Here is a 19,032-nt window from a genome sequence, read left to right on the forward strand (position 1 = left end):
TTGGTAAAGGACGTTTCTGAGAACCTGGTCTATGGATATGGTGATCTAAAAGTCATATTTGGAAGCCAGGTCTCTCAGGCCTTTGCCTGGGCAATGGGAGAAGACACGGTCATCCACGGAGAGTGTGCTGCAGTGATCGACATGCTTTTCTTGAAGCATTTGATCACTGCAGTCACATCTACTGTGGATGACGAAGACCCCGTGTCACTTCTTCGGCCGGGCTTAGGTCTCAGTTCCTTGGGGCGAGCTGTCGTCAGTATCATCCACGAACTGATGACAGCGAGAAGCGCCAAAGGACTGAGGGCGTCCTTAGAGGAGCAGAGCAAGGACACAGTGCGACCCTTTGTTAAGTAGTTGCTGTGTCTGATGGAGGTACAGGAGCGCATGGTTAACAACATCTGCGCTGCCATCGAAGGCCATCCGGTGGAAATCCAGGTGGACTGGGTCCCTAGCCTAACAAAAAAGGTTTTTAGGGACCTCAGGAAAACCTGTGGATGTTCTGCCGGATGGGCTCTGGGCTTCATGGAGCACGAGGTCGTTGACAATATAATCGTCCACTGCCTTTTGAGCCAATTGGAGAAGCACCAGAAAAAAAGAGCCGGGTTTTTCACGAGACTTTTTTCTGGTGCACATAACATCTTTAAAAGGTATGTCACAAAGTGACATACCTTTTAAAGATGTTATGCGTCTGTCAACCTCGGCTCCATGACGCCCCCCTGTGTCTCCGCCTCTCTGCTCCTCGGTCGGTCCTGGTATCGAGTCGCCTCTCTGTTCCTCCATCGGTCCTGGTGTAGAGACGACACCCAGTTCCCCCGTCGATCTCTTCCCCGAGTCTCTCCCCCCGTCGACGGGGGATCGACGGGAGATCGACGATCCCCCGTCGATCTCTCCGTGCCTTCATCGGTCCCGACCCCAAGAAGCCTCCACGTCCGATTCTGGTAACAAGATTCCTTAATTACTCTGTCATGTTTGGGTTTTTTACTTTGAACTAAATAATTGCCACAGCAATTATTTTCAATCATATTCAACTTTAACTTTAAATGTTACTTAAAAATGGATGCACAGTTGGTAGCACTGTTGCCTTGCAGCAAGAAGGTCCCGGGTTCAATTCTCGGCTCGGTGTCTTTCTGTATGGAGTTTTTATCATCTCCCTGTGCATGGTGGGTTCTCTCCGGGTACTCCGGCTTCCTCCCAGTCTAAAAAGATGACTGTTAAGCACCAGCACCACTTGTGACCCCTCTTCGGATAAAAATGTATTTTACAAAATGATTTAGATTTTTTAAAATTGTAATATGTCACTTCGACTTCCGATTTAGCACAGAGGGAGATGGCAGCCAAAAATCAGAGCTGTCACCAAAGAACTACAAATCAGACCGCACCCAAAATTAAATTTTTTTATTATGAAATAATAAAAAAGTCGTCGTCTTCTTTTATCTGCATGGGGGAAATGAAAGAAGTCAGCGACGACCAGCACGCAGACGACCCTGGGTTTGCTGTCAGAGCGCAGCGCACAGCAGCTCCACGACTCAGATGGCTGCATAGATTTGTGAAACTTACCTTAATCTTATAGATTATAATGGCGTTTAGTTGTGCAGCTTTACGGACACATTCATTCATGGCTGCTTTTCCGCTTATTGCGCTGCTCATATTGGTCTCGATGTTTGCAGTTTTCTGGAGCGCAACGCGAAACTCGACGTCGTTCACAGTAAAATGAGTAGATATTTACATTTATGTAGCCCGGGAAATACTTTGCCTCACAGGATACGATAACTGGGGTTCTTAACATGCAGTATATTTTATTCTTTTTAGTTGAGACAGATTAAACAAAGCTGTCTTGCTGCTTACTTGTGTAACTACTGATGGAACGTGGCAATCTCCAAAGTGACATAGGAAATGCACAAAAAAAGAAAAGAAATCACAATAGATAAAAGACAAGTAAAGAAATACGACAGTGGCCTCAGGCTGCACAAATGAAATATAGAGAGCTGCATTACCACACACTGATTTAAAGCACATGGAATTGTGATATGCCTTATTTTATCAACCCTCTCATTCTACAGTAACGTCTCAGTTCTCTAAATACTGGAGTACATCGATGATCGCACGTGACAGTGCAAATGGCCGACCTGCACCACACACACCAGTTCCCTGAACCATCCGTTTCTTAAATACAGCATCTCATTAAAACTGTTTCTAAAATCATAATGTCATACAAGCAAATTCATTAAAAGTTTGTGGTTGCAATCCGGCAGCATTTTAAACTGTTCAGTGTATGAAAAATGTTTGCAAGGCACTAAAACAATAATTTTTTTTTCTCTTCAAACTGCTTTCTGTTTTTTGTTTTAAGTCGGTCAAAGTACAAAAAAATAAAAATAAAAGCAGCGACGCTCGGTACTGCTTTGTGTTGCTAAGCTAACGCCTTTGGGGTTGTTGTTTTTTTGCAGTTAAACATTTTAGTAGCATTTAATGCGTGTCGTTCTGGTTTCTTATGAAACATCTGTCTTTTTTTGAGGGACTGACTGAACACAAGCGCCAGCCAGGCTGCTTCCTGCCACCAACGGCTACGCGGCGAACGGCTGACGTTTAGACGGACAGCCTTTGTTCGGTCGCCATGTTTTCCCTCGCTTCTAAAAGGAGCCCGGGTTTTGCTGCGGGACATGATAAAGCTCTACGGATTCAGCGCGGTGTTTTCTTTTACTTCCACAACACACTAATCACACCGAGCGAACGCTGTGTGACTCAAAAACAATGAAGTCCATTAGCGGCCAGAAACAGTGAGTCACTGTTTATTTGACGTCGACTGTCATGTTCAGTTTTGAAATAACGTTACGTTGCTGTAAAGACATTGGAAATACGCACACAATTGTATGATTGGCGCATTTTCATATGGCACGTAAACACATATGTCTTTTATTAGAACTATTATAAACTCTGTTGTGGGTGCAGTGAAAATGATAATGTTACGATCATCTGTATGGCCATGTGCTGTCATAGATAGGTGTTGAGCCACAAAAGAGATTTTGCCATTTTTAAAAAGGCTTTACGCATTCATTTATTGTAATGCATGTAAAAAGGCAAGTGTACGTGTCAGAACGGCTAGTAAGCCGCTGCCACTCAGGGACGGTGGGGTTTTATTACTTGCTCTCCGTTAATGCGACTGTTTGACATGTCGGCGGCCCCAACCTTTAAAGGATTACAGAGCGCAGTAGCTGCCGGGCGTTTTGAAACACATCCACATGACATGTAGAACATCTATTTGAATTGTAAAGCTTGTGCTCCAATCAAAAAAAAAAAAAACTAACTACAGTAAGTATTTGTTTCTTCTTCTTTTCTTGCTCCCTCTGGGTTTTCCTGTAACACTCCAGGCCTTCGGTTAAATAAAAACAAAGCACAGATCGGTAGAGCGATATTTAGTAGAAAGCAGCGACTCCTGGTTTACAGGACACCACAAATCTTCCGACAATATTTTCAAAGAGAGCAAAATATTTCAGGAAGATAGCAAAAGTAAACGTATGACATCTCAGAAAAGATAAACATTCTCATGTTTTGCTGCCAGCTTTATTTGAGAGGTTTCTCACAGCGTGTTCCACTGGAAAAAAAATTTAAAAATTGTCTGCCAATTTCAACTTTTATTTCATATCCATGGATTTATTATAAATAACAAGGACTTAGAATTTAACCGAAAGTTATTTTCTAACAAATTGTGCCACCTGTTTGGAATAAGAGGGACAGATAATTACCCAAACGACCCCTGCTGGTAGACATGTCATACTTGCAGTCAAACATTTTCTAACAGAAGCGATGTGAGAAAACACTGCGTGTCACTAAAACCATGAAAATAATAATCCTCCAGTGTCTGAGCTCAGAGACGCTTTGGAGATAATCAACAGAAGCAGCTATCAAAGACCTTCAGCAAAAACTGAAATGGTTCTTTGTTGCCGTCTCACAGCATGATCCAATCATCTGATGCTCTGAACGTCTGGCCGTTAAAAAAGCAGACAGCAACCTCATACGTGACCATCACAGGGTCCTGGGTAATTGGTTTCCCCACATCACACTTTAACAAAAGGGTTGTTGCCACGTATTGTAACCTGAACAGAACAAGTCGTGGGTTCCTTGACGCTTTTTAAATTATTTGGTTCCCAAAAGTTCATTACACAAAAGCATCTCATGGATCATGGTTCCTTTGTGTACCTAAACTACAAAAGTATGAAACTGGAGTCACTTATACAATTTTTTTTTGTATTGTTTTAGCAATTTATAGAGAATGACACTGGTTCATAACTTGTCATAGTGGGAATGAAACAGCCCAACAACTTGTGCAAATTTACACACGGCAGAACCAAATATCCTGTGGTGGACCGAAAAGTATCAAACCTGCACAGGAATGGAACCGGAGTCACGTAATTGCTTTTTCAACACTATCTGGGGAGTGTACAAAACTTCCTACAAATCCTAACCAAACATCACAAATATGCACGTAGTTGGTACGAGGCTCAATTTTCCTCTCAAAAGTGTGAAACACTGCAAAATTATAATGTAAATTTTCTTATGTCTGTACATGACGAAGAATAATATTAAGCCATCTAATGTCAAACTCACTACAAAAAGTCAGATGGCATACAAGCGCGCCTGAAAGATTTGGGGGCAATAATACCGGAAACATCATGCTTGCTGTTGACAAAAAAAAAAAAAATATCAAAATGCAGAGCAATAACCTGTGATTGAAACTGAGAATTTTAATGAAACTCAACGAGCGACAGGAACAATGTGGCGTCATTAGGACACGGAACACGAGAACCAAAGAAATACTTAAAATACTGAAGCAGAGGGGGAAATGACTGAGCAAACCAGAGGAACTAATCAGAGGCAAGAGGAGAACAAATAAAATCTAACATTCAAAAATCGCTCACTGAAGAATGTGCAGCCACAGTTACAATAACCATTTAATTTGATAAAACAGAAGTTAATTAGAAGTTTCACTTGGATTAATGTTTTCCATCCAATGTAATTTATCCATTTTCTGTTATTGAGAGGCTTCTCTGTAACATCCAAAGCCTTATCAGATCCTCTCTGCTGATTTATGCAGCCAATCATTAAATTCTCATTAAACCATCTTGATGAAGACTGACCTGCCTGACTGCTTCGTTATCAGGGGCTTGTCACACATCAGCAGTCGGAAAATTGAATTCTGCTTCAACAAAGTTGAATTTATGAAACCTTGAGACATGACAGCTTGGTCTGATTATTTTGTCTCAGGACCAAAATCCATGACGGGGATGTTTTTAATCTGCTTCCCTGGACTTCGACGAGAAATCAGGAGCAGAAAGGAGAGAGAAAATAAACAAGATTCATATTAACGGAGTAAATGTATATTTACTTTATAAATGTGACATTTATTATTTTTTTTATAGTTATGATGCGAAATCCAACAAAAACCTTGGTCTTTAAGGACATTTTCCACCAATGTCACACTTTCTGATGGGTAAAGTAAACCCTTTCGAAGGTTAAAATAAATGGAAACACATGCATGTTTCAGGTTAAACACTTTTCTCTTAAACGTTTCCTGTTGTTTTCTTTTTTTTAGGAAACGGTTCACAGAAAAACTGCTCAGACTGGACGGTTCAGCCCATGTGATCCCTATTGAACCGGGTGATGTTTGCCATCTGTGTGTTTTCAGTTGAGCTGGTCTGGTGTCAAAACTCTTCCTTTTTTCCCTCTCCAGTGAGAACGGGCAGCTCGGCTTAGCGCTGGCCCACCCGCCCACATCGCTCATTCATCTGAATAACCTTGTGGGCGTACGTTTTTATTCCAGCAGCAACACCAGTTTAGAAAAGAAGGAGGCAAAAACAACAGAAAAACAAAGCTAGAGGTAGGGACCCCATGTGTCTTGGTGAGTGTGAGTTATGACCGTCGTGTCATCGATGGAGGGGGGAGGGGGAAATCTGGTGGTCGGATCGTTTGAGCTGCAGCGTGACGGGTTTACGCTGCGTTCAAGATGCACTTAGAACTGGGAAATTCAGACTTCCAAGCTGGACAAATCACCTGGAACGCCGGGAGCAACTCCAACTACCCTCAATTTACGAGATTGAAGCTGGACTTCGCACCAACACACTGAAAAAACATAAAATCCTACTGAGTATTTTTATCAAGTTTCTAGTGCAAATATCTCAGTACACTGGAAATGAGGCAAAACTAACTTTTCAGAAAGATTTAGGAGCCTTCTTTCTTTGTCAGTAATTCCTTAATATTGATGAAAACGTTCTTGTTCCATTGGCAGGTTGTTTCACTTGTAACATGGGATAACATCATAAGTGTGAAATAATCAAACTAGTTCATCTTCATTAATATTAAGGCATTATTGACTTAAAATTAAGTGTTAGTTGTAAGATAGTTTTGCCTTATTTCAAGTGTACCAAGATATTTGCACTGCAAGTTGGACCGAATTACTTGAGATTTTGCGTTTTTGTGACGTAGTGGTAAAGCTGTGGTGGAACTATGTTCACCTTACAAGACACTTAAATAAGTGCATCCGAAAACCAACGTTACATGTAACGTCTCCAACTCTAAACTGGACAAACTAAAAGTGGTGTTTGCCTATGGAGAGTAAAACTTAACATGTTTGTAAGAGCTATTGCAAACAATGTTTATGGGCGTCGCCATGTTGCAATTCAGACTTTGTAACTGAATCGCAGCACTAGATCCCAATTCAGGAACTTGAGTTGCATTGTCTAGTCCTCATCTCTCACCTCTACAGTGTTAAAGTACCACAGATGTATAAAAGCACTTAAGAAGCATTTGCTTTCTTTGACACCTCAATAGTCCTACACCGGATGAGAAGGTTAATGGCACTATAGAGGTGCAGCTACTTTTTAGTGAGCATTAGAAATAAAAGCGTGAGAATTGATGTGGACTCTTTCCTCCAGTTTGGATCCGGTCTGTCGCGTGAAGATAGACAGGAGTCCAAAAGGGGGCAGCTCTTGATTTACTGCTCTTCTCTGACCCCCACCTGTGGTGATACGATATATGGATCACGGCTGAGCTTCCCCTGCGGGGGGGCCGGATGCCTCCGCAGAGACGTCTGGGCGGTGGTCAAAGTTACGGCGCTGCTCAGGAAGACTAAAGACATAAACTAGAGGAATTATTCACAACCAAATGACAACAACACACAACTCGAATGTGCCAAAGCCATATTTAGAGTTTTGCTGATGATGTGATCAGTTTAGTTACTTCAGGTTATTTTTGCCGTAGTTGGTTCCCTGATTTGATTTCTTCCTCAAATGACCACAGAGGAATCCCTATTTTAATAAAACCAAAAGCAGTATGGCTCTTACAGCAGCACAACCTTCAACAAATTCAAATCAAAGGTTTCAGTTTAGCTTCCATTCATCTGTCATTGTCGTTTTGTCAATTTGCTCTCCCTCTTGATCCTTTGCATCGTCCTAGAATGGCAGAAAGCAATTGGGAAAGTTCTTTGGCTCTACACTATCCGTATGTTGGATTTACTAAATAAACCCCTGAACAACTGCTTGTGGGATATACGTAGAAAAGGTGACACTCTCCAATCAAGCGATGTAAATATGAAGAGAAATTAGCATAAAGATGCAGGTGGATGTCTATTAAAATGTGGTGTGAGTTGATTGAATGAGCTAATCAAGTCTGACCTTCACCTTCTTTGTTTGCTCGAAATTTCTACCAGAACCTGTGGGGCTGAATACGTCACGTTTTCAACATATTTTCTGACCAACCTCTTCATGAAGATGACCAGTACTTTCAGCTATTGGTTTTCCTGTTTTATCTACTTTTATTTTTTTGAAGGTGTAGCTGTTATCTGATTTCACATGCGCCTCTGGGTAACCCCTCAGCGTCAGAGTGTGAGGACTTCTTGACCTTTTGGAGTATTCGTGTCAAACTGCTACCTGAGCAAATCAATGGAAACCAAAAATGCTTCAGCCAACCAGTCATGTGAGAGTATTTACATGTGCAGAGGAAAATTGTAAATTCAATTTAAAGCACTTAAAAAAATAAGTAGAACAATGGCCGTATGGTCACAGTCAGTGTGCAGTTAGAATTGAGCTTGCCTACATTTTAAATAACGAGATCAGGCAGCAGCAGTGTGCAAACGACGAGAGCGAGCGTCACTTCCAAACCGTGCGACGACGAGACGCAAGGTTTTTTTAAAAAAAAGCTTTTATTAAGACCGAGGAGGGAACAAAGTCACACTCGCCAATTTGCAGCTCTGACGGAAAACAAATAGCATCAATAGACTGAAAATTAATTTCCACATATAAATGTGTGGAGGAAAATTGCCATCACTGCACAAATTCTTCTGTCGGTTTCAAGTTAAGAGTGTAGGCGAATGCATTCGGAGCAGCTTCAACTCTACAGAAATAATTTCCCTTTCAAACGAATGCCTGCCTCTTATTGACTGATGATACGACGGACAGCGAGGCAGAACGTCTTCCGTCCAATCTCATCCTCATCACCAGTTATTCTCCACCGCGCGGTTGGTGGGCGAGTCCGCCGCGCCTCTCTCTTAATTTGTGTTTTCTGAAGAAGATGAGAAAACAAAATGGGGGTCAGGGGGGAAATAAATAAATAAATGAGCTCGGAATGGCATCGTTAAATAATAATTCTCTGATGTTTATGGGAAAATAAGAGCCGTCATTACGGCGGAGACTATTTTTCTTTGATCGCAGAGTACAGTTTCCATCCCACTCCTCACCAGCCAGGCTTAGAGGAGCAAACTCTCCACGGTCTCCCTCGGTGTGCCAGACTTTCACTGGGTTTAGCACAAGAAGCACAACTTATTGGATTATGGAGTCCACCGTCTATTCTCATATCGCTGCAGGCTGAGTGTTTGTGTATGTGTGTGGGATAAGTGGCCGGCTTGAGAACATAGAAAGACAAAAAAGAAAAAGCGTGGATGGTAAATTCCTCTTTACCTTCTTGTTTTAGATGCCTTTTCATGTTTAGAAGTTGGTATTTTAACGCTTCAAGGCTCATTAGGGATTCTTGTTTCACATGGATTCAACTACAGCATTCTTAATTTCACTCCTCGGGAAGTGTTGTGTCTGCACAGAGAGGATAAGTTTTTGGCACTCTCTTCTTTGTTAGTTGGACTCCCCGCTGTTAATATAATGCTGCATAATTGAGCACAACGAGACAGAGATTTGCAGTAAAAGTGATTTACTTGGCATGCCTTCTATTTGTGGTCTCAGTCTCTTGTTCAAAGTATTAACCCATTAACCTTTCACTGATTTGTCTCTAGATAAGGTGAAAAGTTCATCCCCCCCAACCCTTATCCGCCATTGTCTTACTATTTTTTTCCCCTGATACACAAGGTTAAAACATTATCCATTATCAATTATGACCCATGAACTGATCAGTACATTATTGCGAGGGTACGCAGTAATGTTCTGAAGAAACACTCCCCATCCCCTATTGGGCATGGGGAGTGTTTCTTCCCATGAAGTAATGGTAAAACATGACAGCTCGTCATTTTGTTGTGAGAAAAACGTGTTGCGGTGCATTTCAGGACAGCTGAAGACACGAGAAAGTTCTTCCAAAATCTCCCAAGACGGTTATTCTATAAACAATGTGACAATTTGTGGTGGCGACATCCACCAGTAAAAAGCTTTAAACGGGACATGATGTTCCCAAGATGTGTGCGATGTATTCCACCTCTGATCATGCATCATTGTTCTAACCTTGCAGTTGCCAAAGAAAATCATCTTGCTGATGTACAACTAGTTTATGCCGTAACTGTGATTATTTTTTTTGTTGCTTTTTTATGTTTTTGTGGCACTAGTGGCCTTTATTTATCAGTAACATGACAGGGAGAAGGACGAAAAGACACCATGTTCATACTCTGACCGGCTGAACGCCTCAGCAGAACCTTGGAGCTGGTTCTCCGATCCGAGTCTGTTTCCTGGAGGACGCACGCCCGACGGAGGCCGGCTCCTCAGAACTATCCAAACCGTCTCTTGGAGAACTTAAGAACGGCGCGTTCTTTAATCCTTTACTCATTTAGTTCCGATGTACAACACTTCCTGCTGTCTTTTGTCTTTGGAGGGGCGGGTGGTACAAGATAAAAAAAGAAAAAGAAAAGCTCCTCCTGGATGGTGACTCAATCTAAAGATGGTGATTCTCCTCTGTGCTAAAGCTTACGTGTTCCAGCAACAAAAAGACTGCAGAGTGGGTGCATATATTGTGGGTGCATATATATATATACACACGATTTATATATATATATATATATATATATATATATATATATATATATATATATATATATACACGATTTATTTATATATATATATATATATATATATATATATATATATATATATATATATATACATATATATATATATATAAATGGTGTCTGGCTGTACTTGACTCATGTCTCTCTTCAACTGAATGCCCTCCTTCCCCTTCCTTCCTGCCAGAGGCGACATCTTCATCTCTGTGACTTTCCACCTTTAGAAGACAACTACATCCGTCTATCAGGCTCTCTGACATGGACGCTGTGAATCATGACGCTGTGCTGTCTGAGGCTCCCCTCACCCCCCAGTCTCTCCCGTCCGCGTGCTGCTCATTTGTTTCCTCTCCTGCTACGATGTTTGCATGTCATTTGCAGAGCCGTCGAGGTGGCGCGCTCGCCACCCCGTCGTCAAAAGATGAATGCGGGCCTTGGCTGTGAAGGCTGCCGAAGTCCGGCTGCTTTTCATCCAACGGGATAATTAAGAAGACGCCGGGAGACGGCGGAGGAAGAAAAAACCCGGTGTTGCTGGGATGCAACGAGTTCAGAGCATTTTCCTATCCGTCCGCCTGAAACCCGCACCTGTGTTGTTTGTTGTTCCGCGTGCTGTGACGTCCGTGTGATCCGGCCTCGTTGTTTGTCACGCGGCTCGGTCCCACGCGCCAGCAGGACCACCGCCGCCACCTGCGGGCGGGAAGACGAGCAATTAGCTACACCTGCTTGTGAGGCAGCCGTTAACCATGCTAACATTGAAATGAACACAAATTCACTTCAAGGAAATGCATCAGAAAACTATGTAAATTTTCCCCATAAAGGTTGTTAAGCCGGGATGAGTTGTTTCACAGAGCCGTAATGGAGACACCGGATGTTAGCGCTGGCGAAATACACGAAGAAGACAACAGGAAGTAGTCTTCTTCTGTGTTACGTTCTTTCTCATGAGTGAGCTACATGCACTCAACAGAACCTCAGTGGACGCGACTTGCTTTATTAGACGTTTTGCCGAAGAACACAGGGAGATCAATGCGCTCATGCGCCACACCTGGTGCTCTTCCACGAAGAACACAAAGTAGTACCACTGAATAATGGATTGCTTTTACCAAATACATGACCTTCCTGTTTGTAGTTGTTTCTGTTTTTCCCAGGCAGTGCTTCGCTGACTCCGGCAGAGCTCACATCGCAAAGTTAATAAAAACCTGTGTGTTGGATCCAGTAACTCCTCTATTAAATTACGGACTACCATTTCCCCCGAAAACGCTGTGTAAGTAGTCGCTCCCTTAAAAGTAAGGAGCTTTTATCTCCTCCAAAGCCTGAACAAGACTCCGGCGTTTTCTCTGATGATTGATGGGTAATGAGCGCCAGCGCCATTGCTGAATTATAAATATTATCTCATGTAACTGTTTACATCTGTCGCCGCCACGGCTTTTCAACGACTTGTCGCTTGAACAGGCTCTTTCACCCCTGATTTCAATCTCATTTCTTACTTAATGGGGAACGCCGCAATTGCAAAATTGGCAGAAAGCAGACAAGGATTTGCTCACACTTGTAATGGAAACGCAGGCTCCTGTCACACAGCACTCTGGAACACCCTGCGACGCCACTCCGCCGCCCCGCACCGAGAGCAGAGGTCACAGCGTGAAAGTACGCCGCTCGGAGCGAGAGAGGAGGGCGGGTCGGGAATCTGCATTCGGATCATGTTTCATACTGAGCGCTACTAATTTGTTAATCTCCTTAAAGAACATTATTGGCAGCGTCGCATTAAAGCAACGCATGAGTTTCCTAATGGTTAACGTCGCACGCTGTGCTCCCGTCGTACTGTTGCATTCCACCAAAACCTTCCGACCCATGCGTTCATTGTCGGGTTTTGTGATTCAGATCCTTCACGTTCGATACAAAATTCAAGCCGTCTGCGGCTCTTGTGATAATTTCAATCATTTAACAAGAAATCTAAAAAAAACCTGCCCCCCCCCAAAAAACAACAACAACTTGTACTCCGAGCACAAACAGCAGCAGCAGCAGCAGCTGTCACGCCGCAGTTTACATCGCCGAATTTGCAGCCATCAAATCCTCGCGGCTGCTATTGTCTGCCGTCTGTCAGTCAGCGAGGAACAACAACCGTGAATGTGTTTTTTTTATGGGTCTGTCAAAAAGTAAAAAAAGAGGGAGAATTAGAGGAAAACAACTTGTGGGGCCTGTCAGACTTAGTTACTTCTGTTATGCTGCTTTAAAAAAAAAAAAACAGTCATTATTTTAGACTAGTGCACTTCTGCCAAACCAAATTTACAGCATTCAGAACCCTATCAGCGAGAGGTGAGTCTGCAGAGGAAGTTGAGATATGCACAGCTTCCCAATAACAAATCACGGCGGACGAACAACTCAAAAAAAAAAAAAAAAAAGTTGAACGTCAACATAGTTACTGAGCTACTCAAGAGCGGACAATATTTCATCTCTGCTATCAGCCGCTTCACACACACACACCCACACACACATAGCCATGCATATTGAGCAGTATCAGTCAGATAAGCACGGCCCTCTCAGGCAGACCAATGTCTGACATAGTTGTGCTTTTAAAACCAGGAAAAAAAAAAACATTCCTGTCATGCAGTTCCCAATATGTAAGTCTTTGAGATCTACATCTTGAGTTTCCTCTGGCATAGAATGCATCACTATCACTTTACATCTATTTATTGCTGCCAGTAAGATGTAGGTCTTTACTATTTGTTTGTTTTATTTATTTACTTAGCTCTCATGGAGCTCATGCCGCCCCCTGAGTTTGAGGCACCCTGTGTGGAGAGTCATATCTCCCATATTAAAAACTGCTACAAACAAGAACGACTGTCAAGCAGCTGAACCGGAGCAGATAGCCTGACCAGTCCAGATAAATATCAGCTTGATATTTTATTTCTGTTATCTTGTAAGAAAGCAGGACAAGGAAACCATAAAACGCGCAGGAAAGTCTTGAAGACGACTTCTACACTTAGCAGGTATTTTAATCCCTGACTTAACAATAGAAAAAATGTTTTATCATGTCGCTTTTAAGTTCTTAATAAAGAAAAAAAAAGAAGCAACTGCTGCAATCTGAGTTTATTTCCCCTTTTGAATGGCAACATCGAGGCGCTTAGTTCCAGTAAAATGAACTTTAAACCCATAAAAAGCCGTGTGAAGGAAGTCAGTGTTGTTCTGGGAGGGGCCACACATGAACCGTGAGGGCGTGGCCTTGGTTACAGCTGCTGAGTTTCACCTGAGAGCAAGATAAGCAAGCCTTGCTCCCTCTGTGACAGGCCTCCGAGGACTCGCACTTAAACTGGACTCTTTTCCTTCCCGCGTCTCTTTAAGGTACATCAGAGCTGCCAGTGTTTTTCTTCCTTTCTTCTCATTGATCCGCAGATCTTGGTATTCTTGCGGTGCGTCCAGACAGGACCCTGTTTGTCAGGCTTCTGGTAAATCATGATTTATTCCAGACCTTACTTGAAAAGCTAAAGAATCTTCTATTTATTTATTCATTTGTATTTGTTTCTTGTCCAGCTTCACGTTGAAGGACAAAGCGTTCAGAGATAACAAGCTGTGACTGAAGCGACTTTCAGAATATTTATTTGTCTTCCTTTTCCTCTTCTGCTCATGACGTCATGTTTGCTGTCAGGGTTGCGATGGATCCCGTGTGTGGAAGCGTGTGGCCGAAGGTGGCTGTGCTGCTGCTTCTCATGGCAGTGCGGACAGGTGAGCCTCATTTCCTCATCCACACAGACTGCTTTGTGTTTCTCAGATGAGTCGCCCCTCTGCCCCACCCCCACCTGCTGCTGCTGCTGCTGATGATGATCATGATGATATTTTTGTGTTTCGGTCCTGATCTGACTGATGGATTGCATTCCAGACACTCAGAAACAACCACAAAAAAAAAAAAGCCACATACATAAATGCAGGTGTCTGATGAGCACCTTGAGTAACACTTTCTTTTTTTTCTTCCTGTTGCTAAGGATCAGAGCGTTATGTGCATGAGCAGCATATAACCCTGAGAGACAGGGCGTTTTTTTTCTTCTTCTTCTTCTTTTTCCATCCTTGAGAGAAAAAGAAATTAGTTCTTGGGCTCCTTCCAAGCTTTCTATTTCAATTTACAAACCTCTTCGTGACAGACGCACAACGCAGCGAGTGAGCCACATGCAAGCCAGCAGGTTGAACCGAAAGCATCCGCACCTCAACGTTGTCAGCGGCCCGATTGTGCCAGAGGAAGGCTGGATTGATTAAGTTCTGATGCTGCCCGTGTGGAACAGCGAGAAGGATTTAAATATGTTCAGCTCTTTGTATCAAGCTTAGTGACTGGGCTCACTGGCAAGCCTCCTAAAACAGGAGGGGTGTTGTGGGGGGGGGGAGCACATTGTTGTGCCCAGGAGGGATGTTTCACTGTGTAAACATCTGATTGACTAGTTTGTGCTGCTTTCCTGCCTCCTCTCATCACGTCTGACATTTCCATGCCTTCATAAATACCTGCGACACGCTTTTTTTTAATGTCTGTTTTGCTGCAATCTGAAGTGCCGTTGTTTTGTTGTTGTTTTGTAATGCTGGGTTAAAGAGGCAGCATAAACCGGGCCGAGAATGATTTAGACTCAATTTTATGCATTCAGTGAAGGTTAAAGATCTAAGTGGGAGAGATGTATTTTCTCAGAGTCCAAATGGAGAAGCTGGGTGTTTCTACACCGTTACACTTGTAGGTATTGTTTTTTGTTTTGTTTTTTTCTGGGCAGGCGTGATAGTTAAAAGTCATTGCTGTAATCTGTGAGTCAGCGGGGCGTGTCCCATCAGACGGTGAAACTGCAACCTGTCGAGTGTGTTTTCAATTTTAGTTCTGTTGGGTTTTTTTCTTTCACTGAGTTTATCATCGTCGTTTACCAATGTGTGTATTTTCTTCTGGAGGTTAACGAGCCTCCAGAATTATATTAGGATGTAGCTCATTTCAGAGAATAAATGTAACTTCAGCTATTTTAAAACTTTTATTTTTTATTTTTTTTGTATTCCAGCTCTAAACCCTCAATCTTCCGTTGACTTAAGAGGCCAATTAGTCTCACATCTGTACTCCTTTCCCACCCGGAGCATGCTCCGGAGCGCTGGCCCAGAGCTTGAATATCATTAAGCTGGAAAAAAAACTTGTTAATACACTTCTGAGTGAAATTAGTTTTTTTCTTTCTTATTTTTTTTATCTTTTACCCCTCTTACATGTTTTTTTTTTTGGTGAAAATAAAATTTTGGAGGGAGGGGGAGGCAAAAAAAAAAAAAAGTGGATTTGATGAGTTAATGAAGAGATATTTTGGATCTTCTTTCCGTCACAGAATCGATGGAGATAACATCGTCAGGGCCTCAGACCATTCAGAAAGCGGAAGGGGAATCCGTCAACCTGGGCTGCACCTTCACGCCGGCTGCAGAGGACAAAGGAGAGCTGGACATCGAGTGGTCCAACGTCAGCCCGGACATGACTCAAAAGGACAAGCTGGTGAGCCGCAGTCGGGGGTGAGGTGAAAACAAAGCCTCGGCTTGTGTGTTAAAGGGCTTATCTGAGATCTTTACAGCCTGCTCACAGCAAAACTTTGCATCTCAGCTCTTGTCTTACGCAGCCGGAAAGACGCACAACTACGACCCGGAGTTTACCAGCAGGATGAAATTTTTGACGGAACCGAACCAGGGAGACGCGTCCATCACCATCTCGGGCCTGAAGGCCTCTGACACGGGCACTTATCAGTGTAAAGTGAAAAGGGCTCCGGGCGTGGACATGAGAAAAGTCACACTGGTTGTGCTGGGTAAGGAGGAACTTCTGCTTTTTTTTTTTACCGGTTTTACCTGTTTATTGTCCCTCTGTTTGTCGCCGTCATTCACCTGGAATGTCCCAAGTTCTTACTTCACACAGGCTCACACAGGCCTGCGTGCTTCTCAAAACCTCCCAAATGAATTCAGGGAATTACAGTCAACATGTTGCTACATCACAACTACAAACTTCAGTGTGTCTGGCGATTTTATGCGATGACCAACAACAAATTTCGACGTGAATGTGGCTTCAAGTTGGAGTTCCTCCAACATTTGCCGCACAAATTGGAAAAGTGTAATACATTCAACCACCTTGACTCTGACGACCCCAAAGGAAAATCCACTGCTCTCAAATCAAGTAGTTGAAAACCTTCAAGGTTCTTTTAGACAACATTGGTAAACGTACAACTTGATGAAGACGAAGGAACTCAACAGACGGGTCTGGAAGAAAGTCTGAGAGACGTTTAAAGTAGAGTTGGGTTATAAAACATCCCAACAACTGCAAACCTGGACTGGACAAGAGTCACAGATGAAGTCAAAAAGTGCTGCAAAAATCCTTTGTGGGGCAAAAAACCTCTGGACATTATCCTGGTTACAGAATATGGATTGAACTAAATACAAGCCAACAGTACAGGACAGGCTATCTCTTCTGTGAGGACTACGACCCGAAACAGCCTGAGCTACAATGAAATGATTTGGATCAAAGTCTGTTCCGTCAGACATAAACCCAGTTAAAGATTTGTAGCAAGAGTTGAAGGCAAATGTTTGCAGTTGCACTCCGTCCAGTCCGACAGGGTCGGAGTTACTTAAAGAAGAAAAATTCACAAAATCTTCAGTCTCATTTAAGAAATACTTTATTCATCCTGAAAGAAAATTAAATATAGTAATTCATGTCGTTCAAGCATCTTCACAGAGTTGTTGTGGGCGGGATGGACCTCCAGGAGCAGTCGGTATCCTTAAAACAAAATGTTAAAAAAAAAAAAAAACACATAAATGACAAAGCTCTATTTCTGGCAGCAGAGGTGATATTTCACCATGTGACATGAATCGGTTGTTGGCAAACTCCGCTAATCCACCTCATTTGCTTTTGCCACTCCCCTTTAAATCTCAGTTCTGTTCAACTCCTGATTTAAGTTTGGGTATTACTTGAGCTTTTGAGATGTTACTCAGCTGCTCCCAGTTGTAAAAACAACACATTGTTGCAAAAAAAAAAGCAAAAAAACAGAAGAGCAGAAATCATTCCAGTGGAACAGCGTCCAAAACGATCCAAACAATAACAAACAAAACTCTAAATGTGACACTCCCGGAGTGCTGACACTCCCGGAGTGCTTCCAGCGTCGTAGGCTCCACAACGGCGTGGTGAAGACGTGCTCCAAAAGACCTGGAGCTTTAAATGCTGCAACAGGTTGTTCAGCAAAGCATAGACTCAGGGCAGCTTCACACTTAAACAATACTTTTACGCAAAACCGCAAACAAAATACTTGGAGGTCCGTGGCTCTGACTTGCGGAAATGTGTCAAAGAAGTTTAGGGTTTGGTGATGCTTCTGGAAGACCTGAATGTATTTGGTCTCATCCTCAGTGCCCCCCTCCACGCCAAAGTGTTGGGTTGAAGGAGGTGAGGAAAAGGGAGCCACGGTGTCCCTCCGCTGTAAATCCTCCAAGGGATCCATTCCTCTCACATACGTGTGGACGCGAGAGACCGGAGGCGCGATGCCGGCCACTGCGACGCAAGGTATGCAGACCGACAGGTAACGGCAGACGTTATTGTTTGGTTTAGGTGTGTCCTGAGACGCCTTGCCTTTCATTTAGACGGAGGTGGAGAGCTTCTGATAAAGAACCACACGGACAGCAACACCGGGACGTATGTGTGTGCGGTGAAAAATCCAGTCGGACAAGCAGAGTGCAAATACAACCTGCGTGCATACAACCGTACGTCAATGAAATCACTGTGCAAATTTTACTCTGAACCTGTGGATATCCCAAAGCTACGTTTTAATTTTGATGCTGTTTTTGCCAGAGTTCTCATGTGAAATAATTTTTAAGAAATTCCATGTAAGCCTCTTGTGGGAGCTGGATTTTAAGGCTTCACTGACGTCTCTCTTCCAGCTACCAATAAAGTGGGTGTCATAGTTGGTGCGGTGATAGGTGCTCTGCTGCTGTTGCTCCTCCTCTTGCTCCTCATCTGGCTTCTCATCATCTGCTGTCAGAAGAAGCGCTACCAGAAGGAGGCCGCAAATGAAATTAGGTATTTTGTCACAGCCGGCGAGCGCTTCGGTCCCCGATCGCAGCAGCAACTAATCGAGATTTGCCTTTTTTTCCCTTTCTCTCATAGGGAGGATGCCCCTGCTCCAGAGAGCAGACCCTCCAGCAGGCAGCCAAGCAGGAACTCCAGTTTCCAATCGATGGCAGGGTACCGTACTCACCAGGGGGTACAGTACTCTTCTGTAAGGGGTCATCTGCCCAGTGTCCACGAATCGGGTCCCATCTACACCGGCAGCAGCAACCCGCCAAGCATAGCAGGGGACAGAGCAACTTCTCTGAAATATGATCAGCGATACGGATATGCGGTTTAGCTGCGAGTGTGCTTTTAGGAAGGCCAAAACTGTACAAAATGTAAATTATGAAAAGCCATGTGAAGGGAAAAATACGATGTATAATATGCAAGTTACTCAAAGTGCAATCCCAGTGGGAGCGCCACACTGTGACTCTCGTCTGCGTTCATATGAAGGACAGGTTCTTGTCGTTTAAGTCGCTATTGCACAAATTTTAGCGGAAACTTGATGTAAAATGTATGCAACAAGCATTTGAATAATTCATTAAGGTGTTTTTACCTCCAGCATACAAAAGTATTGTATGATTGTGATACTGTTTTATTTTTAAATATGTAAAGATTAAAAAAATGTATCTTTGCACATTGGTTGGAGCTCCCACTGTCTCAGATGACTATGCACCAGAGAGCAACCTTTGAAACCAAAACTGAA

The 19,032-nt window shown here is 43.1% G+C and overlaps 1 protein-coding gene and 1 long non-coding RNA gene across 3 annotated transcripts; both read left to right on the top strand.

The window, feature by feature from the left end:
* The first annotated feature begins 688 nt into the window (after positions 1–688).
* Positions 689–5,938, top strand: LOC129373081 (uncharacterized). The gene is made up of 3 exons (XR_008607313.1): positions 689–938; positions 5,415–5,485; positions 5,588–5,938. It is a non-coding gene; the product is annotated as an uncharacterized LOC129373081 (long non-coding RNA).
* A 7,545-nt stretch (positions 5,939–13,483) lies between these two features.
* Positions 13,484–18,965, top strand: vsig8b (V-set and immunoglobulin domain containing 8b). Of its 2 annotated transcripts, none has more exons than XM_055050817.1 (8): positions 13,484–13,597; positions 13,902–13,978; positions 15,583–15,743; positions 15,849–16,047; positions 17,631–17,783; positions 17,861–17,980; positions 18,158–18,296; positions 18,384–18,965. In XM_055050817.1, the coding sequence occupies exons 2-8, from the start codon at positions 13,909–13,911 to the stop codon at positions 18,622–18,624; spliced, it is 1,083 nt and encodes a 360-aa protein (XP_054906792.1). In that variant the 5' UTR covers positions 13,484–13,597; positions 13,902–13,908; the 3' UTR covers positions 18,625–18,965. The 2 variants fall into 2 exon arrangements, with proteins under 2 accessions (XP_054906792.1, XP_054906793.1); XM_055050818.1 differs by having other exon boundaries at positions 13,485–13,701.
* Positions 18,966–19,032: the final 67 nt, after the last annotated feature.

This window comes from Poeciliopsis prolifica, unplaced genomic scaffold (assembly GCF_027474105.1).
Source record: "Poeciliopsis prolifica strain line A6 unplaced genomic scaffold, Auburn_PproV2 SCAFFOLD031, whole genome shotgun sequence".
NCBI classification, from domain to species: domain Eukaryota; kingdom Metazoa; phylum Chordata; class Actinopteri; order Cyprinodontiformes; family Poeciliidae; genus Poeciliopsis; species Poeciliopsis prolifica.